Source organism: Plecotus auritus, assembly GCF_963455305.1.
Source record: "Plecotus auritus genome assembly, chromosome: 13".
Taxonomy (NCBI): domain Eukaryota; kingdom Metazoa; phylum Chordata; class Mammalia; order Chiroptera; family Vespertilionidae; genus Plecotus; species Plecotus auritus.
This window is the reverse complement of record NC_137779.1, coordinates 28,702,432-28,720,942: the sequence shown is the minus strand read 5'-3', so window position 1 is coordinate 28,720,942 and position 18,511 is coordinate 28,702,432. Positions and strand designations below refer to the sequence as shown.

Sequence of the window (18,511 nt, the reverse complement as noted above, 5' to 3'; positions counted from 1 at the left end):
GTGTGTGTGTGTGTGTGTGTGTGTGTGTTTCCATCTGAGCGGACTTTTATAAGATCTCTAACCCAAAAGATCCATGATAAAGCAGAAATATTCAAACTAGGATTTGCCCTAGCTGGTTAGGCTCAGTGAATAGAGGGTCAACCTGCAGACCAAAGGGTCCTGGGTTCGATCTGGTCAAGGGCACATACCTTGGTTGCAGGCTCCTTCCCAGCCCAGGCCCTGGTCAGGGCGTGTGCAGGAGGCAACCAATCAATGTGTTTCTCTCACATCGATGATTCTCTCTGTCTTTCCCTCTCTCTTCCACTCTCTCTAAAAATCAATGGAAAAATATCCTCTGGCAAGGATAAACAAAAAAATAAATAAGTGCCCTAACTTGTTTAGCTCAGTGGATAGAGCATTGGCCTGCGGACTGAAAGGTCCCAGGTTCGATTCCTGTTAAGGGCATGTACCTTGGTTGTGGGCACATCCCCAGTAGGAGGTGTGCAGGAGGCAGCTGATCAATGTTTCTAACTCTCTATCCCTCTCCCTTCCTCTCTGTAAAAAAATCAATAAAATATATTTTTAAAAAATAATAAATAAATAAGTGAAATAAAAGAGCCATGTGACTCTTACTAATTGCAACCTTAATTAATAAGCAGCCCAGCTAAGTGGAATAGTTAAGTATTACTCCCATGTTTATAGAATTTGAATCCAAATGGTTTGCTCAAGTTCATGCATCCAGTCTTTGTTGTTTTTTTAAAAGACCATCTCAAATTCCTCAATTCCAGCCTTGAGCAGAATTATACAAGCCAGACACTGAGTTGCTGTGTGGCTTGGAAAAGTCACTTTCCTTCTGTGGGCCTCAGTTTCCCCAACTGCAGAAAGAAGAGGTTTGATTGGATGCTCTCTACATTTTCTTTCAGTAATAAAATTGTATAGAAGTTTATTCTAAATTTTCCTGGCCAATACCTTTGAATTTTGGATCCCCTAACCTAACTAAATTTGCACTCTTGAGCCAGAATTGGATTTTTCTTCCTTATGAAATATGAAAAGTAACCCCACAGGTCTACCCCAAAACTCTAACCAAAGTGGCCTCTATGTTCTCAATCTTCTAGGACAGTGGTCAGCAAACTCATTAGTCAACAGAGCCAAATATCAACAGTACAACGATTGAAATTTCTTTGGAGAGCCGAAAACCGACTTCTGAGAATGGGCCACGAAGTTTCAATCGCACCGTACGTGGGCGCCCGCACGTGGTATTTTGTGGAAGAGCCACACTCAAGGGGCCAAAGAGCCTCATGTGGCTCGCGAGCCGCGGTTTGCCGACCACTGTTCTGGGAGAACACATTCTCAATAGTGAGAAGTTGTATCCCATCCATCAACTGCCTCAAACGTCCTCATTCTGGAGCTAAAACCATTCCTTGCCTTTCTCTCCATGTTTTTCATTCATTCTCCAGGTAAAACTCCACTTCGTTCAAGCCGTCATGCCAGCGTCTGTGGGAGAACTTCGAAAGGCCTTCCAGATGAACGCGGAAGAGCCGTGTTTCTCCCTAACGCATTTTCAGACCCTCTCCTTTCCGAGCCTGACTGACAGCAGGCAAGTGCCAGGTCTGAGAGCCAACCTACTCCTATGCCTCCTTGGCACAAGGTAAGACCTACTCAAAAGCTGAGGACACCTGCACTGAGGCTTTCCTTACTGACGTCCAGGCATGGAAATGACCTTGCCCACGGAATCCACGGGAAGCCCGAGCCCAATCAGCCTCCCAAGAAAGACCCCGCCAGTGGGGACGAATCTCACCATTGGGCATGAGCTCCACCACCATGGTCGGGTAGGCGATGTTGGTACAGCCAACCTTGGTGCCGCAATATTTCTCACATTCCGAGGGGAGGACACAGGCAATTTTTTCTGGAGAGAGATGAAGAGCCATGTCAGCGAGCAGACATCAGGGAAATACGTTCAAGATTCACTTTCTTTCTTAAAGATATGTTTTCACTGATTTCAGAGAACGGTAGAAAGAGGGAGAGAGAGATAAAAACATCAATGATGAGAGAGAATCGTGGATGGGCTGCCTCCTGCACGCTCCACATTGGGGATGGAGCCCGAAATCTAGGCATGTGCCCTGACCGGGAATCAAACCGTGACCTCCTGGTTCATGGGTCAACACTCAACCACTGAGCCACACCGGCCAGGCACAATTCACTTTCTTAAGACAAGGCTCTAAACAAGACGTTCCTGCCCACGGCCCTGAAATGGTTCCACAAAGAGTGCAGATCCTGGCTGAGCTCTTCGCTGCCATGCCCCGCCCTGTTGGTCCTGACCATCTCCAAGCTCTGACTGGGGAGGAGATACAGTTCCTAGGCAGAGGAGGGGGAAGCAAAGATATGCTCAGAGTGGGAAGGGAGGGGGCACCCTCCTTGGACTTTAGCTAGCTACCCTGCAGCTCAGGAGGAGCCATTGTCTTCTTTGCCCGAAGCTCACAGTGACTCATAGTTCCTAATTTTAGAGCTTATTTCGGCAGCTCTTGCAAAAAGGGTTGAATGCCCAGACAACCGAGGGAATTCCCCAGGGGGAGGGCTGTTGGGTCACACTTCCAAGACGTAGAAAACCTAGGGCAGAGATAGAAAGGAAGCGGCCTGGGAGGGGAAAGAAATATGATCTAGAGACCTGAAGACAATTCCAGAAACTTTTATAACATTTATATTATATTTTATAGAATTTATATTATATTTTACAAAATTTACATTGTAATGGATATAACACACACACACACACACACACACACACACACACATTTGAGATGAATCAGTGCTATAAGCAGCAGCCCTAAATGATACACTTGTAGCAGGTACCAAATAAATGTTTGTTGATGACTGACCAAAAAAAAAGAAAAAACAATGGCGCCCAGCTGGTGTGGCTCAGTGGTTGAGCAACAACCTATGAACCTGGAGGTCACGGTTCGATTCCTGGTCAGGGCACATGCCCAGGTTGCAAGCTCGATCCCCAATGTGGGCATGCAGGAGGCAGCCGATCAGTGATTCTCTCTCATCATTGATGTTTCTCTCTCCCTTTCCCCTCCTCTCTGAAATCAATAAAAATATATATTAAAAAAAACAAACACAATGGCAATGCTTGAGAGGCCAAGAAAGGACCAAGAAAGAATCTGTCACCCTAGAAAGCCAAGTGCAAACTCAGGGCTCCTTCAAGGAGATGGTCCAGGAAGCAGGGCTCGGAGCAGCAGGCCATTTGAGATGAGCTGGAGTCCTGACATCAAGGACATCGTACACACTTCCACAGCCTGGGTGGGCCTGAGCAAGAAGTGAGCAGCTATTAGCTGGAAGAAGCTACAGCTGCAGGCCTATCATGACTTCAGAGAATTTTCAGAAACCAGGAAAGGCAATTCTGTGGGTTTTGTGACCTCAAGTTGCTCACTGTCTAGAGGGAGATCAATAATACTTGGCAATGCATGGCAAGAAAAGGAGGAGGAGGAGAAGGAGGAGGAGGAGGAGGAGGAGGAGGAGGAGGAGGAGGAGGAGGAGGAGGAGGAGGAAGAGGAGGAGGAGGAGGAGGAGGAGGAAGAAGAAGAGGAGGGAGGAGCAGGGAGCTACAGGGCTTTCGAAGTGGCTCAGAGCCAGGAATGGGCGAGAGTGGCCACTGAGTCCAGCAGAAGGTCTCACCTGTGTACAGGATGCGGCTGATCATTCCTGGCATCACCATGAGGAACATGGGCAGCAGCTTCAGGTACCCACACATCACGCAGCCCGCCTTCACGTGAGACATGTTTTTGGCTGACAGGCAGCGCTGCACAATGACCTGGCAGGAAAGGCCGGATGAGGTGCAGGTCCTGATGCCTTCTGGCCACCCCAGCTCCCCTCCCCCACATCCTGGGTTCTTGGCCTGGCACTCGCATGTTACCAAGGCTCAGTGACCCCCAGACCACGTGAGCCCGGTCCTACCTTTCCCAACACCACAAGCCACAGACAGACAGACAGACAGGAGTTCCTGCAGCACCCGGGGGAGACCTTGCCCCCCCCTGCACATCCAGTGTGGGTACCTGATCGGTGCACCAGTACCACAGGGCGAGGATGGACAGCCCGAAGATGAGCCCGGGCCACGGCAGGTCTCCCTTGAGGGGGTCTCGGAAGATGTGGAAGGAGTCGTTCCTGGGGGTGTAGCATTCCCTTTTGACGGTGATGTTTCCATCAGAAACATTGGTCGGAATGGCGTTCATGTACTTTTCCATGAAGGCCTCATACCCTCCCACTTCATTAAAAGCTGAAAAACATCAGTCATAAAAATCAGCCTCCAGAAACTCTCCACCCTTCACAGCGGTTCCCTCCTGTGGATGCCCGAGAAACAGAGAGGTCCTGCCCCACAGCCAGAGCCCTCCGTGTGGCCTTGGGCAAGTCACTCTCTGGGCCTCGGCTTTGTCATCCTTACCCCTGCCCAGCCTCCTCAGGGGCTACTCTGAGGCTCCAAGCAATGACCTGTGAAAGGACTCCAACCGTAAGCATCGTTACACGGGGAAGGTCCTTGACTTATTAGAAGAAAGACCTTGGTTTGGAAGCAGGTTCAAAAACTCTGTTTTCCCCCTCCCCCCCTGCTGTCAGCAGTGGCCTCTGGGACCCCAGACACAGACCAGAGACACAGACTAGGCCCTGCCGCCCCTGGTCCCAGGCAAGTGCAGGGATGAGCAGAGCATGGGCGAGGAGCCTGGAGCCCGGCCACCTGGTGACCGTGTCCCTGAAGAAGGCATTCCAGTCCCTGCCCTGCCGACAGCCTCCTCTGCTCTCCCCACCACCCCGCCCCAGTGTGGGGGACACCGCTGGGGAAAACCCAATGGAAGCTCTTGGAAGACAGAAGGCAGATCAGAGGCGTCACAGGACACCCCGAGAACCTGGGCCCCCTCAGAATACAATGCATTTGCTATCCTCCCATATCGACTGCCTCTAGAGAGAGGGTTTCTAGCCTTGCCTTTAGGGTTCCACAGACAGATACCATTTTACAACATTAGGGGCGAGAGGGGCCAATAGAGATGGCCGAGCTTTAAAAATTTTGTCAAATAAAGACATAAGCAAAAAAAATAATCACTCACTATCATCGATTCATAAAAGGACATTTAATACCAAAATGTAGACCAGATATAACCTGAGATTTAAGACACATTTGAATATATTTAATATTTAGTCTTATCCCTTTTTTTTTTTTTTTAGCCCAGTTTCTCTGTGGAGAGGAGACTACATCATCACAGACTCACGGTGGGGACCACTGGCCCCGAGTATCTAGAGGGGGTAGCAGGGAATACAGGTGTTGTCCGGGCCAGTCCCACCCTGGGACCTCCAGGGCTGGGGAAGGTGCCTCCTGCACACCCACAGTGATGGCCACTCTGGGCTGGACCACTCCCCTGGGAAAGGCAGGCAGAGACCCTGGACTCAATTTTCTCTCCCTGGGCCTCTACCTCGGCCTCCCCGCCTCCTCAGCTCCACTTACCAAACCCGGTCAGGATGAAAGACCCCACGAGCATGATGGCCGTCTGCAAGGTGTCCGTGTAAATCACAGCCGCCAGGCCCCCTAGGCAGACAAGGAGACAATGTATCTGACCTCACGCAGGACAGCAACCAGGCAGCCTGCCTCCCGTCCCCACTGCTGCCCGCCTCGCTCTGCACACTGTGTGAACACACCCCTCAGCCACCCGCCTCCCCTTCCTTCCTTCCTTCCTTCCTTCCTCCTGTTGTCCTGTGACAGCAGTCTGCTACCCAGCATGATCCAACATCTCCACTTCGTCACAGAAATGCTGGGAAGACCTTGAGGAAAGGAGAAATGTTTCTCCCTATTGGAGGAGGACGAGCTTGATGTGATCCTTTTAAGCCAGGAGATGGCTCCTCTGTAGTAAGAAAAAGCATCTGGCTCGGCCGGTGTTGCTCAGTGGTTGAGCATTGACCTATGAACCAGGAAGTCATGGTTTGATTCCCCAGTCAGGGCACATGCCCGGGTTGCGGGCACGATCCCCATTGTGGGGCGTGCAGGAGGCAGCTGGTCAATGATTCTCTCTCATCATTGATGTTTCTCTCTCTCTCTCTCTCTCTCTCTCTCTCTCTCTCTCTCTCTCTCCCCTTCTCCCTTCCTCTCTGAAATCAATAAAAATATATTTGAAAAAGAAAAAGCATCTGCCACAGATGAAGGCAGGGAAGAGCAAAGAGCTGACATCTCTACAAAATGTCTGGGGACATTACCAAATGGACACATTCAAAGGGCTACTTGTACGTTGACTCTATTCCCAGTCCATCTAAGTACTTCTTGTCCCCAAAGCTCATATGAAGCTCCAGCTGAGCAGCAAGTTCCCTCATCGAGCCTGGCCCCTTGACTGGGCAGAGCAACACCTCCTCAGAGGTGCCCCCAATTGTTACTCATGTCATCAGCTTCTCCTCTCACCTCTTGAGTCTTCCTCTAAAATCTCTTTGCACGTGTTACTCCCCGCTTTCTCCTCACAGTGCCTCCCAGTCCCGGTCACATCGATTCCAAGACCTCTGTTTGGCTTCTGAGGCCCCTGCCCTGTGACCTCATTTGAATTATCAGGTCTTATCACTGCCCCCCCATACACACACACACACACACACACACACACACACACACACACAAACCTACCTCCCATTGACCACCCTCCTCCAACTAAACGCATCTGCTCTCACCCTGCCTCTGCCCCGCGTCATGCCCGTTCCTGCCTCCATTCCTTGCTCTCACCTGTCCCCGCACCTGGCACTCCCTCCCTGATTCTCCCAACTTAGCCAAGTTCTCTCCACTGCCCCGCCTCCTGGAAGAAGCTGTCTCGACTCTTGCAGCCAACCCTGGAGTTTTCTGGGGCAGCCTGTATAACTTGTTAGGGTCTGTCATTCCCAAATCATTGTACCAAGCAGATCCCCCATCCTCGACCTGTTTCCTGGTTGTATCGCTTTCCCCCGAGAGAAGACAGCTCATTCCCTACTCCCTTTCCTCGTTCCCAAGGGCCTCACCCTGGACTGGGCTGGAGTCGAGTCATTTGAACAACTCACCTGTGATTGTGTAAATGCCAGTGATTGCCAGTAAGAGAAAGATGGCCAGGTACAGATCCAGGCCCAAGGCCAAGTTGATGAAGATGGCCCCAGAGAAGATGTCTGCCTGGAAGGAGAGGAGAGGTGAATTAGGGGTGAGAGAGACCAGCTGGCTGCAGGGCCAGGGGGTGAACTTGAAGGAGTCAGCAGAAGCTGCCTTCTGGGTAATATCAATGCCAGCCATTCTAGGGTCTCATATTGACCCACATTCATTTGCCCTTTGGCTGAAATACCACAATTAAAGGTTCATTTTTCTAACCCCAGTGAAGTATATGAAAGACAAGTACTGCTCAATTCCATGTATATCTAAAATAGTCAAATACATAAAATCAAAGGCTGGAATGGTGGGTACCGGGTGCTGGGGGGGAAATGGGCAGTTACTCATCAGTAGGCATAGAGTCTCAGTTACGTACGATGAACAAGCTCTCGGCGTCTGCTGCACAACATTGTACTTAGAAGTCAACAACAGGGAATGGTACACTCAACATCTGTGACGGGGACAGGCCACAGGCTGAGTGTTCCTCTCACAATGAAATAAAAGGATACCAACACTGAGAGTCATGCTCTATTCCTAAGCTTTCCAACAAGCTTTATTTAAGATCATAATAGATATTCTAGGAAGAGAAAAGGATGCTACGGTCAAAGAGGCCTGTGAAATGCCGGATTAAACAACGTTAAGGCAGTTTCTTTACCACACAGCTCCTCGGAGCCTTTATTATACAGCGTGTACTGTGAACCCCGGGAAGAAAGCATAGTAAAGGACCCTCCACAAACATATTTAACTGTGGGACTCTGTTTGCCAAAGAACAATTTTTTTTTAATATTTTCTTATTTCTTTCAGAGAGGAAGGGAGAGAGAAACTTGAATGATGAGAGAGAATCATGGATCAGCTGCCTCCTGCACACCTCACACTGGGGGATGGAGCCCACAACCCGGGCCTGTGCCCTGACCAGGAATTGAACCATGACCTCCTGATTCATAGGTCAACGCTCACACACTGAGCCACGCAGACCGGGCCAAGGAACCACTATTGAGACCTTGAGGTTCCTCCCCACGCCCCTGTGGACTGCTGCCCTAAGCGATTATCCACTGTTTACACCTTTGAGTGCAAAGGGTTTTCAGATCTAGTCCCAAAAGCAAGTTGGCGTGCTGGAGAGTCCCATGGGAGGGAAACCCCAGCCCCACCCTGGAGCGGAGAGACACTTGAGCGACATCATGACTGTATCTCTCCAGCCCAGATGGAGTCCATCTTGACCCTAACACAACCAGAACCTCGCCAAGAACCTCTTGCCTGGCAGGCTTGGTGCGAGGTGGTTTTATCTAGATTTGCTCATATAACTGGAGGGAGAATTGTTCCTTTTGCGCCCCTAAATTCACCAGTTCTTGATACAGTTCTTTTTCTCCTCCCTGTTCTATTTAGCCACATAGAGAACCTTCTACCTGGCTGGACAGTGCAGTTGCTAATTTAAACCAACAGAGAGCGCTGGAGTCACCCAAAAGGAATTTTCATGGCATCTCCAAAATACCACCAGGTGAATCCTTTCCTATCTCTAGGTAGGAAAGAAACTAGACTTCCCGGCCTAGATGCAATGGACGAGGTGTTTTATTGCATGAGATCGAATGCATTTCAGGGCATGTAAACAGCCACCCACTCAGAGCCCTGGAAAATGGGCTCTCTGTTCTTTCCTCCCCTCTCTGCCTCCTTCCAGCTCCTCAGGACCCTCCAGTGACTTGGGTCCCCACCAATCAAATCTCCTATTCCCTGCCTCTTTGCCATCTGAGAGCTAGTCTCACACCAACTCCAAGCCTATGTGAGACTACATGACCTCCTCCCCCAAGAGGACCCTGTGCCTTGGGTCCCCTACAAATTCTCTAGCCCCAGGGGACCTAATGTCATTGTATTTCCTGGTGGAGGAGAAGAGGCCGAAGCAGGAGGTAGGGAGAATCATGGTGACTTAGAAAGAGAACCCCCTACCACCAACAACCACCACCTCAGGGCTGCTGGTGAAAGGGCCTGGATTTTAAGCCCAGCGCTGCCACCATAGGCCTGAGCGACTGGATAAAACATTGTGCCTCTCCATGTCAGTGGTTGCGCATCGACCTATGAACCAGGAGGTCAAGGTTCGATTCCCAGTCAGGGCACATGCCCAGGTTGCAGGCTTGATCCCCAGTGTGGGGCTTGCAGGAGGCAGCCGATCCATGATTCTCTCTCAGTGTTGATACTTCTCTCTCTATCTCTCCTACTTTCTTCCTTTCTGAAATCAATAAAAATATATTTTAAAAATAAATAAATAATCCCTCAGTGGCCGGGAGTGGGGAAGTCCCGCCATTGAGGAAGATATTTCTTTCCCAGGTCCTAGACCTGTTCCACCCTGCCCTCTGCAGCAGCCGAGAAACAAGAGTCCCCAGCTGCCCCTTAGCCATGCTTCTCCACACTGGGCCACTTGAAACTGTGATGAGTTATCCCAAGGCTCCCCTCCCCCCCTCCACCCCCCCGCCATAGCTCCATATCTTCCACTGAAGGGCTCCATTCATTGATTTCAGTGGAAAGCTGTTAAGTATGATTCAGTAGATTAGCTAATGAGCATAGTGAGCAAAAAAATGTATATACTCCAAGATTACTGCTGCCATTGAAAACACCCTTGATTGGTTTATTTTCCCGAGTAGTTAATTTGTCATGCTTTATGACAACACATCATAGGACACTGTGATAGCCTCGGGAATGTTTGCCTGGCTGTTATTAGTCACAAATAAGTAACACACAGCTCCTACAACAAGCTATAAACAAAAATCTATAAACACTTATGAGAAGTGCTGGACTAATAGAAACCTTGGTTTTTATAATAGGTACTCAACTTCCAGCAAACAGGGCAGATAAAGAATCCTAAGGATAACTCCCTCGCAGATAGGGAAAAAACCCAAGACAAATTCTTCCTCCCGTGAGTCACTCCTAACTTCAGAGAGGAATTCCTTCTGCCCTTGGGACCCCCAACGCCACCAGGAGTGCCTGGGGGGACCACAGCCACGTTCACATTAGCCTGGGTGCTCTGCCATTAGTCTTTGGATCTCCTAGGTGCCCATTGGTATCAATGCTTCGTGGGATATTTTTCCTCCATATCCGGGTGACTTTACACTTTACCAAGAGCGTTGAGACACACGCATTGTTTGGATCCCCCAAGTAAGGTGATGGGACAGGTAAACGGGCTCCGCTTTTCAGATGAGAGAAACGAAGTCAGTGACCTGCTCCTGGGCTAAAACCCAGATTACCTGTCACCAAGTCCAGTGACCTTCCAACAACTTTAAAAGATGAGGGTCCTGCCCTGACCGGTTTGGCTCAGTGGACAGAGCGTCAGCCTGCGGACTGAAGGGTCCCAGGTTCGATTCCAGTCAAGGGCATGTACCTTGGTTGCGGGCACATCCCCAGTGGTGGGTGTGCAGGAGGCAGCTGATCGATGTTTCTCTCTCATCGATGTTTCTAACTCTCTAACCCTCTCCCTTCCTCTCTGTAATAAATCAATAAAATATTTTTTAAAAAAAGATGAGGGTCCTTCTTTCTGGAATATTTTCTGCAGAGGGCAAAGTCTTTTTTAATCCAAAAAAATATTTTTTTAAATAACTGATGTATATGGCTTAAAAATGAACAACACAGAAAGTTCTACATTGAAAAGTAAAAGTGGACCCACTTCCATGACTTGGCCCAGAGGTGACCCTTATTGAGAGCATTTTGTCCCAGAGAATTTTTTAATTTCATTTTCCATTTCCTGGAAGAGAAAACCGAGTCTCAGAGAAGTTAGGTAATTTGTCCCAAATCACAGCTGGTGTGTGGCAAAGCCAGGGTTGAATCTTGGGTGTCCCTAGTCCCAGAGTCTATGTTCTCCACACAGTCCTGCTCTGTCTTGGATGGAATGGAGGCAGAGGATGACAGAATGGGATAGGTCATCTAGTCCCATGTTTCCCTCCTGACCTATTTCCTTTCTTCTTAAAAGGTAGACACTGTCTTGAACTTGGTATGTATTCTTCTGGTCTATGATTTTCTATTTTTCTACATATAGGTATATCCCTAGATCCATAAAGAATATATTGTGTTTTAAAATTCCTGCTCCCCCGACTTTTAAAACTGTAAAAAGAAAAGTAACGACGGTATTTAAGGAAATCTGGGGGCGGAGGGAAGCACCCATAATTCAGTAGATTGGCCCTCAATAAAAAGCAGCTATCGTCCGTCCTGTGCATTTTTTCAAGGGAATGCTGGATATGGGAAGCAGGTAGAGCAGGTAGGACACTGGGCAAGGCCTCCACTAAGGAGCCCCAGAAATCACCCAGAGCGGGAACATCCTACACCAAGCCCTGTTTAAAGGTAGAAACCGAAAAAGCTGACTGCTAGGGAATGGGCTCCATCAGGACCTGAGCCGAGGGAGGCTGCCCCTCAGCTACCTGGGGGCTCCCATGTCCAGGGAGGTTTAATCAGTAACCTGAGCAACAGGTGAGTCGCTCGGGAAGGCAGGGAGTGAGGTTGGCTACTCCGTGTCTTTATATGACTACCCCTCTACTGGCTGTGAGGGCAAAAAGTGCCCTTTGCATAGCAACTGTAGTCAACAGACTTCCACCCGCTTGAACTGTGGACTTGGAGAAGCCTTGCTTCTGAGAAGGGGCGTCCAAGTGCCGCGCTCCACGTGTTCATTAAACAGGTGACAGCTCACAGGCTGAGCCGAGGAACTGTTCCCTTACCAGCTGCCCGCAAGTTCAGGGTGACCTCCCCACCCTCCCCGCTTACACTTCTTTTCCTCCTCTCCCAAGGCTGCCCCTCACCCCTCAGGGAGGCTGGTTTCTCTACCCCTCCCCCCAGTACTTCCCAGGGCAGTGTCTGCACATGGATCTCTAATGGAATAGGACTGTAACTGAGAACTAGCCCTGAAGGAGGGAAGGAAAAAGGGGAGGCGGTGGAAGCATCCCTTTGGCAGGGAAAGCACAGAGCTACCCATCAGGGGAGTCGCAGTTTGGAGCGGGAAGCTGGGCAGGGAAGGCGCAGTAATCTTGGGCATCAGTCCCAACTCCAAGACAAAGCCTATGGGCCCGAGCAGGTTTTCAATGAGTTGTGTGAAAAACATACGTGCAAGACCATTCCTTGGGGAAATGATAGTCTTTTCAAAAAAACAAACAAAACAAAAAAAAACAACAACAATGGCGCTGGTAGAACTGGATATCCACATGCAAAAGAATAAAGTTGGACCCTACCTCACATCATACACAAAAATTAACTCAAAACGGATCAAAGACCTCCATGGAAGAGCAAAGCCTATAAAACTTTAAGGAGCTAGCCCTAACCGGTTTGGCTCAGTGGATGGAGCGTCGGCCTACGGGTTCAAGGGTCCCAGGTTCGATTCCGGTCAAGGGCATGTACCTTGGTTGCGGGCACATCCCCAGTGGGAGGTGTGCGGGAGGCAGCTGATCGGTGTTTCTCTCTCATCGATGTTTCTAGCTCTCTATCCCTCTCCCTTCCTCTCTGTGAAATATCAATAAAATATATTTTAAAAAAAAAAAAAAACTCTAAGGAGCTAACATAGGAGTCCATCTTAGGACCTCGGCTCTGTCAATGGATTTTTTTTGGTGTCACACAGTCCGTGAATCCGGTGACGACATGAGCATGAGCAACGAAACTAAAAGTAGATGAGATGAACTCTGTCAAGATTTAAAACTTTTGTGCATCGAAGGACACTAGCAAGAGAGTGAAAAGGCAACCTACAGAACAGGAGAAAATATTCGCAAATCATACATCTGATAGGGGTCTACTCTCCAGAATATATAAAAACTCTTTCAACTCAACAGCCAAAAAAAAAAAAAAGACAAACAACTTGTGAAGAAAAGGGAATCCCGTGTGCACTGTTGGCGGGAAGGCAGATTGGTACAGCCACTGTGGAACACAGTATGGGGGTTCATCAAGAAATGAAAAATGGCCCTAACTGGGGTGGCTCAATGGATAGAGCATCGGCCTGTGGACTGAGGGGTCCCGGGTTCGATTCCAGTCAAGGGCACCTGCCTGGGTTGCAGGCTCAATCTCCAGTAGGAGGTGTGCAGGAGGTAGCCAATCAATGATTGTCTCTCATCATTGATGTTTCTATCTCTCTCTCCCTCTCCCTTCCTCTCTGAAATCAATAAAAAATATATTTAAAGAAATGAAAAATGGGACTGCCTAATGACCCATGGATTCCACTTCTGGGAATCTATTCAAAGAAATCCAAGAGTCTTTTGCTTTGTTTTGAGAAGTTGACTTGCACACTTTCGAGGAAGGAAAAGTGAAGTGAAGAAGGAATACATGTCTTGCTCCAGAGGGTCGGCCCAGAGCTCTGTCCAGTTCTTAAATACACCCCCACGGCCAGCCAACCCCTGAGGAGTCTCAGCTCTGGGAATTGGGGCCTGCAGCTCCAGGTTGGCAGGGAGACGGGCTAAATGATAGGGTGACAGTGGCTCACCGAGATCTTGGTGAAAATGTAGAGCAACAGGGACAGAATGGAGAGGTATATCTGGATCCGTTTGCCTCCAAATCGCTTCCTCAGGTACTCTGGCATCGTCACCACCTGCATGGGATGTAAGGGAGGTCACTGCCAGCCAGAGTGACCAGAAGGCCCAGAGCAAGCAGAATAGCGGCAGCCACAATGGTGTCAGAGGTGTGATCCAGGCTTAACCCTTATTGGTCAGAGAAGTCTATGATATGGCCGGGTGGCTGTCCTCCAGCCATTTGCTCATTTCCATCGACATGCCTTACTGCAGAGGTAACTGTGTATCATCCCAGGACATAGGAGGTGCCCGATAAACACTTTGTTTCATGCATACATGACTGCACATAACCAAGGAGGCAGATCTTTGCCCTGGAGGAGGTGGGGGTTGCTAGATAGATATTCCTATACAAAGCACCTACTGTGAACAAGACAGCGTAATCACAGCAGCATCTTTTCAATGCACCAAACAAGGTGGCCAGGCTGGGTGTGTGCTTCCCCTGCTCTGCACACAGGCCTTGCCAAGGGTTGTGGCTGCGGGCCTGCTCAGCTGTTCTCCAAGTTCCTTTCTGCAAATGCCAACCACACTCGGTCTTGGTCCCTCAACCCTGAGCCTGCTGGATCCTGGGATCACACAGCTGTCACCCACAGCCTGCAGAAGTTGCAGAGTCTGCCCCATGTTTCTTCCATATTGCTTTCAACAGACTTACACATAGTAGGTGCTCGTTATATCTCACTGAAGAGATGAACTAAAGCTGCCTTAGGTGAAATGGCAGTGCTTTCTTCGAGAGTTAGGGCATGCATTGGATAGCTGAGTGCCAGTTGCACGCTCAGCAAATGAACCTGCGGGTGGACGTGAATGAAGGGGAAGTGTGATCCTTTGCTCATGCTGCTTCCCTTTGGGGGGCAGAGGCACACAGCTACCGATCATGCGCAAATGCAGGGCAGCGCCTTGTAAATACACACCCAGCCTGAGAGGACGGGATGCTTCAGAGGGCTCCGACTAGAATGAGGCTGCTTAGGAAGGCTTCCCACAGGGACGCCGCTTAGTGCATCTAATTAGTGTCCCTACTGAGGCACAGGCTTTCTCTGCCGTCTGTCCTGTACAGTCTCCTCTGCCGTCCAGGAGGACGAGCTCGTGTGTGTGTGTGTGTGTGTGTGTGTGTGTGTGTGTGTGTACACACACGCACATTAGATACTTACCCCAGCCTTGATGTAAATAGGGACAAACACCCAGCCCAGCACAACCACCAAAATCAGGGCCTAAAACCAAAAAAGAAATGGAGTCAGATCACGCCGCCTGGGGGCCCCCAGCCACTGCAGAACCATCCCCCAGCGGCTTCTCTTTGGGCTCTGAGGACACTCCCTGTGTGGCCATCAGAGCCGGAGGCGTCTTTGCTGCCTCCAGGGGAATGGTCACTGAGCAACCGCGAAGGGGACCCCTGGTGACTGCCCAGTGACATCGCAACTCCTTTTTCCTCTTCCCTGGTTTACAAGGAGAAAAATACCATTTAGAGACCTTTTAAAAAATAAATAATAATAATAATGGGGATCTGGTGATAAGCACTTTCAAACCTCCAATATGGCTGAAAGGGTGGAGGAGTGCTTGGCTTTTTAAGAGAAGGAAGAACCACTGTTGCCTTCATATCAGTGGTTTTCTCATGCTACTCTGGTGGAAGGGGAGCGGGACCCTGGCCCTAAAGCTGGGCTGCTCCTTCATCTGCACCGCAGGGTGGCGGGCAGAGGTTCCCTAACACCTACAGCATCTACCTCTGAGCATCCGGGCCCACCCGCTGACTGACTGCTAGCGCTCCTTGGCGTCTCTGATGTTACTCACATTCCATTCAAAGCCCCCGGTGGCAATGCCTGCAGCTGCTCCGGTCCCGGCCAGCCCCACAAAGTGGCCACTTCCGATGTTACTGGCGAAGAGAGAAGCTCCGATCTGGAAACACAAAGATAAAGGAGGGTGAGGACTCCAGGCCCCATCGGGACACTCAGGGGCGAGCCAAGGAGAGAAGAGACCTGTCAGCCAAGAGGAGGACAGGAAAGGGCAGAGATGGGCCAGGAACTTGACTGTGCTGGAGGTGTTTGTGGGGACTTGGGTAACAATAGTGAAGAGGAAAAGGAAAGGATTAGAGGAAGGGCCGGTAGGCTGTCTCCCCAAATCAGATCGTCTGTGAGTCCTTTGTGAGCCCAATGCACAAGAGTGAAGAAGACTTGGGAAGCCCCACAGCCCACCAGGCCTCCCCCCGAAGTCAGCCACTCTGAGATCATTCTAGCAAAGCAAAGACCCCTGAGCAGGAAAGTCATCATGGTGGAGAAGCAGGGCCAAGGTCAGAGTGGCTGAAGTGTGGTGGGCAAGGAGCAGGGTGGTGTGAGATGAGGCTGGAAGGTTAGGTAGGGATACAGCCCATAGGTCTTAGCAAGCCAGGATAGGACGTGTAGATTTTATTCCATTGTGATGGGAAGCCACTGGAGAGTTTCAAGCAAGGTAAGGACAGGATCTAATTTGCTTTTTATTTATTTTTTAAATATATTTTTATTGGTTTCAGAGAGGAAGGGAGAGGAAGAGAGAGATAGAAACATCAATGATGAGAGAGAATCGTTGATCGGCTGCCTCCTGCATGCCCCCTACTAGGGCTTGAGCCCACAACCCGGGCACGTACTCTTGACTGGAATCGAACCCGGGACCCTTCAGTCCGCAGGCCAACCCTCTATCCACCGACCCAAACCAAGTAGGGCTAATTTGCTTTTGAAAGATTGCTCTCAAGCATGTGGAAAGTGTAGTGTTGGGGACAAGGGAGAAAAGAGAAACCATGCGGGAGGCTATTGTTGCATCTGGGTGAGAGCGTGGCAGCAGGGGAGACAAAGACAATCGCAGAGATTGGGGTCTGCTTTAGAAACAAAGTTGAGGGGCCTTGTTGATGGGTCAACTTGTGGGAAGTGATGGAAAGAGTCATTAAGGGTCACTCCAAATTCGGGACTTGAGTAACTGGGCGGACGCCATTCATTAAGAAAGGGAAACTGTACACCAAAACCGGTTTGGCTCAGTGGATAGAGCGTCGGCCTGCGGACTGAAGGGTCCCAGGTTTGATTCCAGTCAAGGGCATGTACCTTGGTTGCGGGCACATCCCTAGTAGGGGGTGTGCAGGAGGCAGCTGATCGATGTTTCTCTCTCATCGATGTTTCTAACTCTCTCTCCCTCTCCCTTCCTCTCTGTAAAAAATCAATAAAATATATTTTTAAAAAAAGAAAGAAAGGGAAACTATGTACTTTGGCTAGTGCCACTGAAGAGTTTTAATCTTCAGTCATCTGTACTTTAACGTGTGTTGTACAACGTAGGCATGCTAGCCTTTGCTACAAGAATAGGACCAAGTAAAATTTGCACAAGAAATAAATTGCTATTGCCTCTGCCTGTAAGTGGAATCCTCAGGGTGTGAAAAGTTCTATTGGCCCAGACTGCATCTTGTCCTTCTTATAGCATAAACATTAAAATGTTCTGTATGTTCGGGGGAAAAGAAGAAAGAGGGAGAGGAGGAGGGGGAAGAAGGGGAGAAGGGAAAGGAGAAAAAGAAGGAGGAGGAAGAAGGAGAGAGTGGGAGGAAAACAGGCTGTTTAGAAATCTACATTTTTCTCCTCAAAGCTTGATGGGGATAACAGTCCACTTTAATCAAATTTCCCTTAGGTATGCAGCCTGCCTGTCCTGACCCATTATCTCTTCATTTATCACTTGATAAATTATTAAGCCTAATGTACGATTAAGGGCATAATTACCAGTAATGATTAACTGCATTAGATTAACCTTAAGTTCAAGATGTCCTCTCCAACATCCCCCAAAGAGGTGCATTGGACTCTGAGCAGTTACAGGCTTTCTTTATATACCTCCTCACCACCTGATGGAATGGGGCCCGAGAGAGCTTTGGGGGTACCCGATGAATTGGGTACCCCCAAATTCATTTCATTTCCATCAGGGGCACTGTTGTCCTCCCAGTTGCTCTCCTTGGCCTCCCTCTTCCTGGACTCCCTCCCTTTGCCCATGGTCTGCACTCAATCATTTACCAAAGCCTGACTCTGACCTCACAATGTCATGGGAATCTAGCACTTTTTATATTGCCCTTGCTGGTTGTCATTATCTCTCAACAGTGTCATGGCAACAGGTTCTAGATGATCACCAGTCACCCACACCCACACTCCCACACATGGCCAGTTACCTCCCCAAAGCACAACTCGGATCACATCTCTTTCCTATTCAGAGACCCTCCCCAGACCCCCAAATGGACCTGCCAAGCAGGCTTCTTGGCAACTCCAAGTTTAAAGACATAGTCCCTAGGAATTCAGCAAGGTTTCAATGGAAGTCCCCTCTCTGACATGGTAGCATGAGCTTAGAAATTAGAGTTTGAATGCTTTCTTGACCTCTTACATCTGGGTGATCCTAACACCTGTGAGCTTCAGTCTTCTCTCATGACAGGGTTGTACAGGAGCCAAAAAAAAAATCATGAATCAGTCATGACTGACACTCAGCTGGCCCTCAATCAGTTCCTTCCTCTCCTCCAAGAGGACAATCACTTCACCCTCAAAGGCAATTTACAAGAAGTGCAATGAACCCTATGTTGGTCTGAATTATGTTCCCCCAAGATGGATATGTTGAAGCCCTAATCCCCAATGTGACTATATTTGGAGATAGGGTCTTTAGGAGGGCAATTAAGGTAAAATTAGGTCCTAAGGATGGGTCTCTAATCTCATAGGACAGATCGATGCAAACACAGAAAAGGGGCCAGGTGAGTCCCCAGAGAGAAGGCAGCCATTTACAAGCCAGAAAGAGACGTCTCACCAGAAACCCACCCTAACAACACCTTGATCATGGATTTGTAACCTCCAAATTGTGGGGGAAAAAATACATTTCTGTCGTTTAGGCCACCCAGTCTGAGATGTTTTGTTATGGCAGCTCATGCAAG

The 18,511-nt window shown here is 49.2% G+C and overlaps 1 protein-coding gene across 1 annotated transcript in view; it reads right to left on the bottom strand.

The window, feature by feature from the left end:
- SLC5A1 (solute carrier family 5 member 1) overlaps positions 1–18,511 on the bottom strand; it is a 43,031-nt gene that overhangs the window by 8,028 nt on the left and 16,492 nt on the right. Inside the window, exons 3-10 of the mRNA XM_080650048.1 lie at positions 15,394–15,498; positions 14,760–14,819; positions 13,533–13,637; positions 7,027–7,132; positions 5,468–5,548; positions 4,032–4,252; positions 3,655–3,790; positions 1,778–1,885 (exon numbers count right to left, since the gene is read on the bottom strand). Of these exons, the coding sequence (XP_080506174.1) occupies positions 1,778–1,885; positions 3,655–3,790; positions 4,032–4,252; positions 5,468–5,548; positions 7,027–7,132; positions 13,533–13,637; positions 14,760–14,819; positions 15,394–15,498 (922 nt within the window). The remainder of the gene's footprint in view (positions 1–1,777; positions 1,886–3,654; positions 3,791–4,031; positions 4,253–5,467; positions 5,549–7,026; positions 7,133–13,532; positions 13,638–14,759; positions 14,820–15,393; positions 15,499–18,511) is intronic.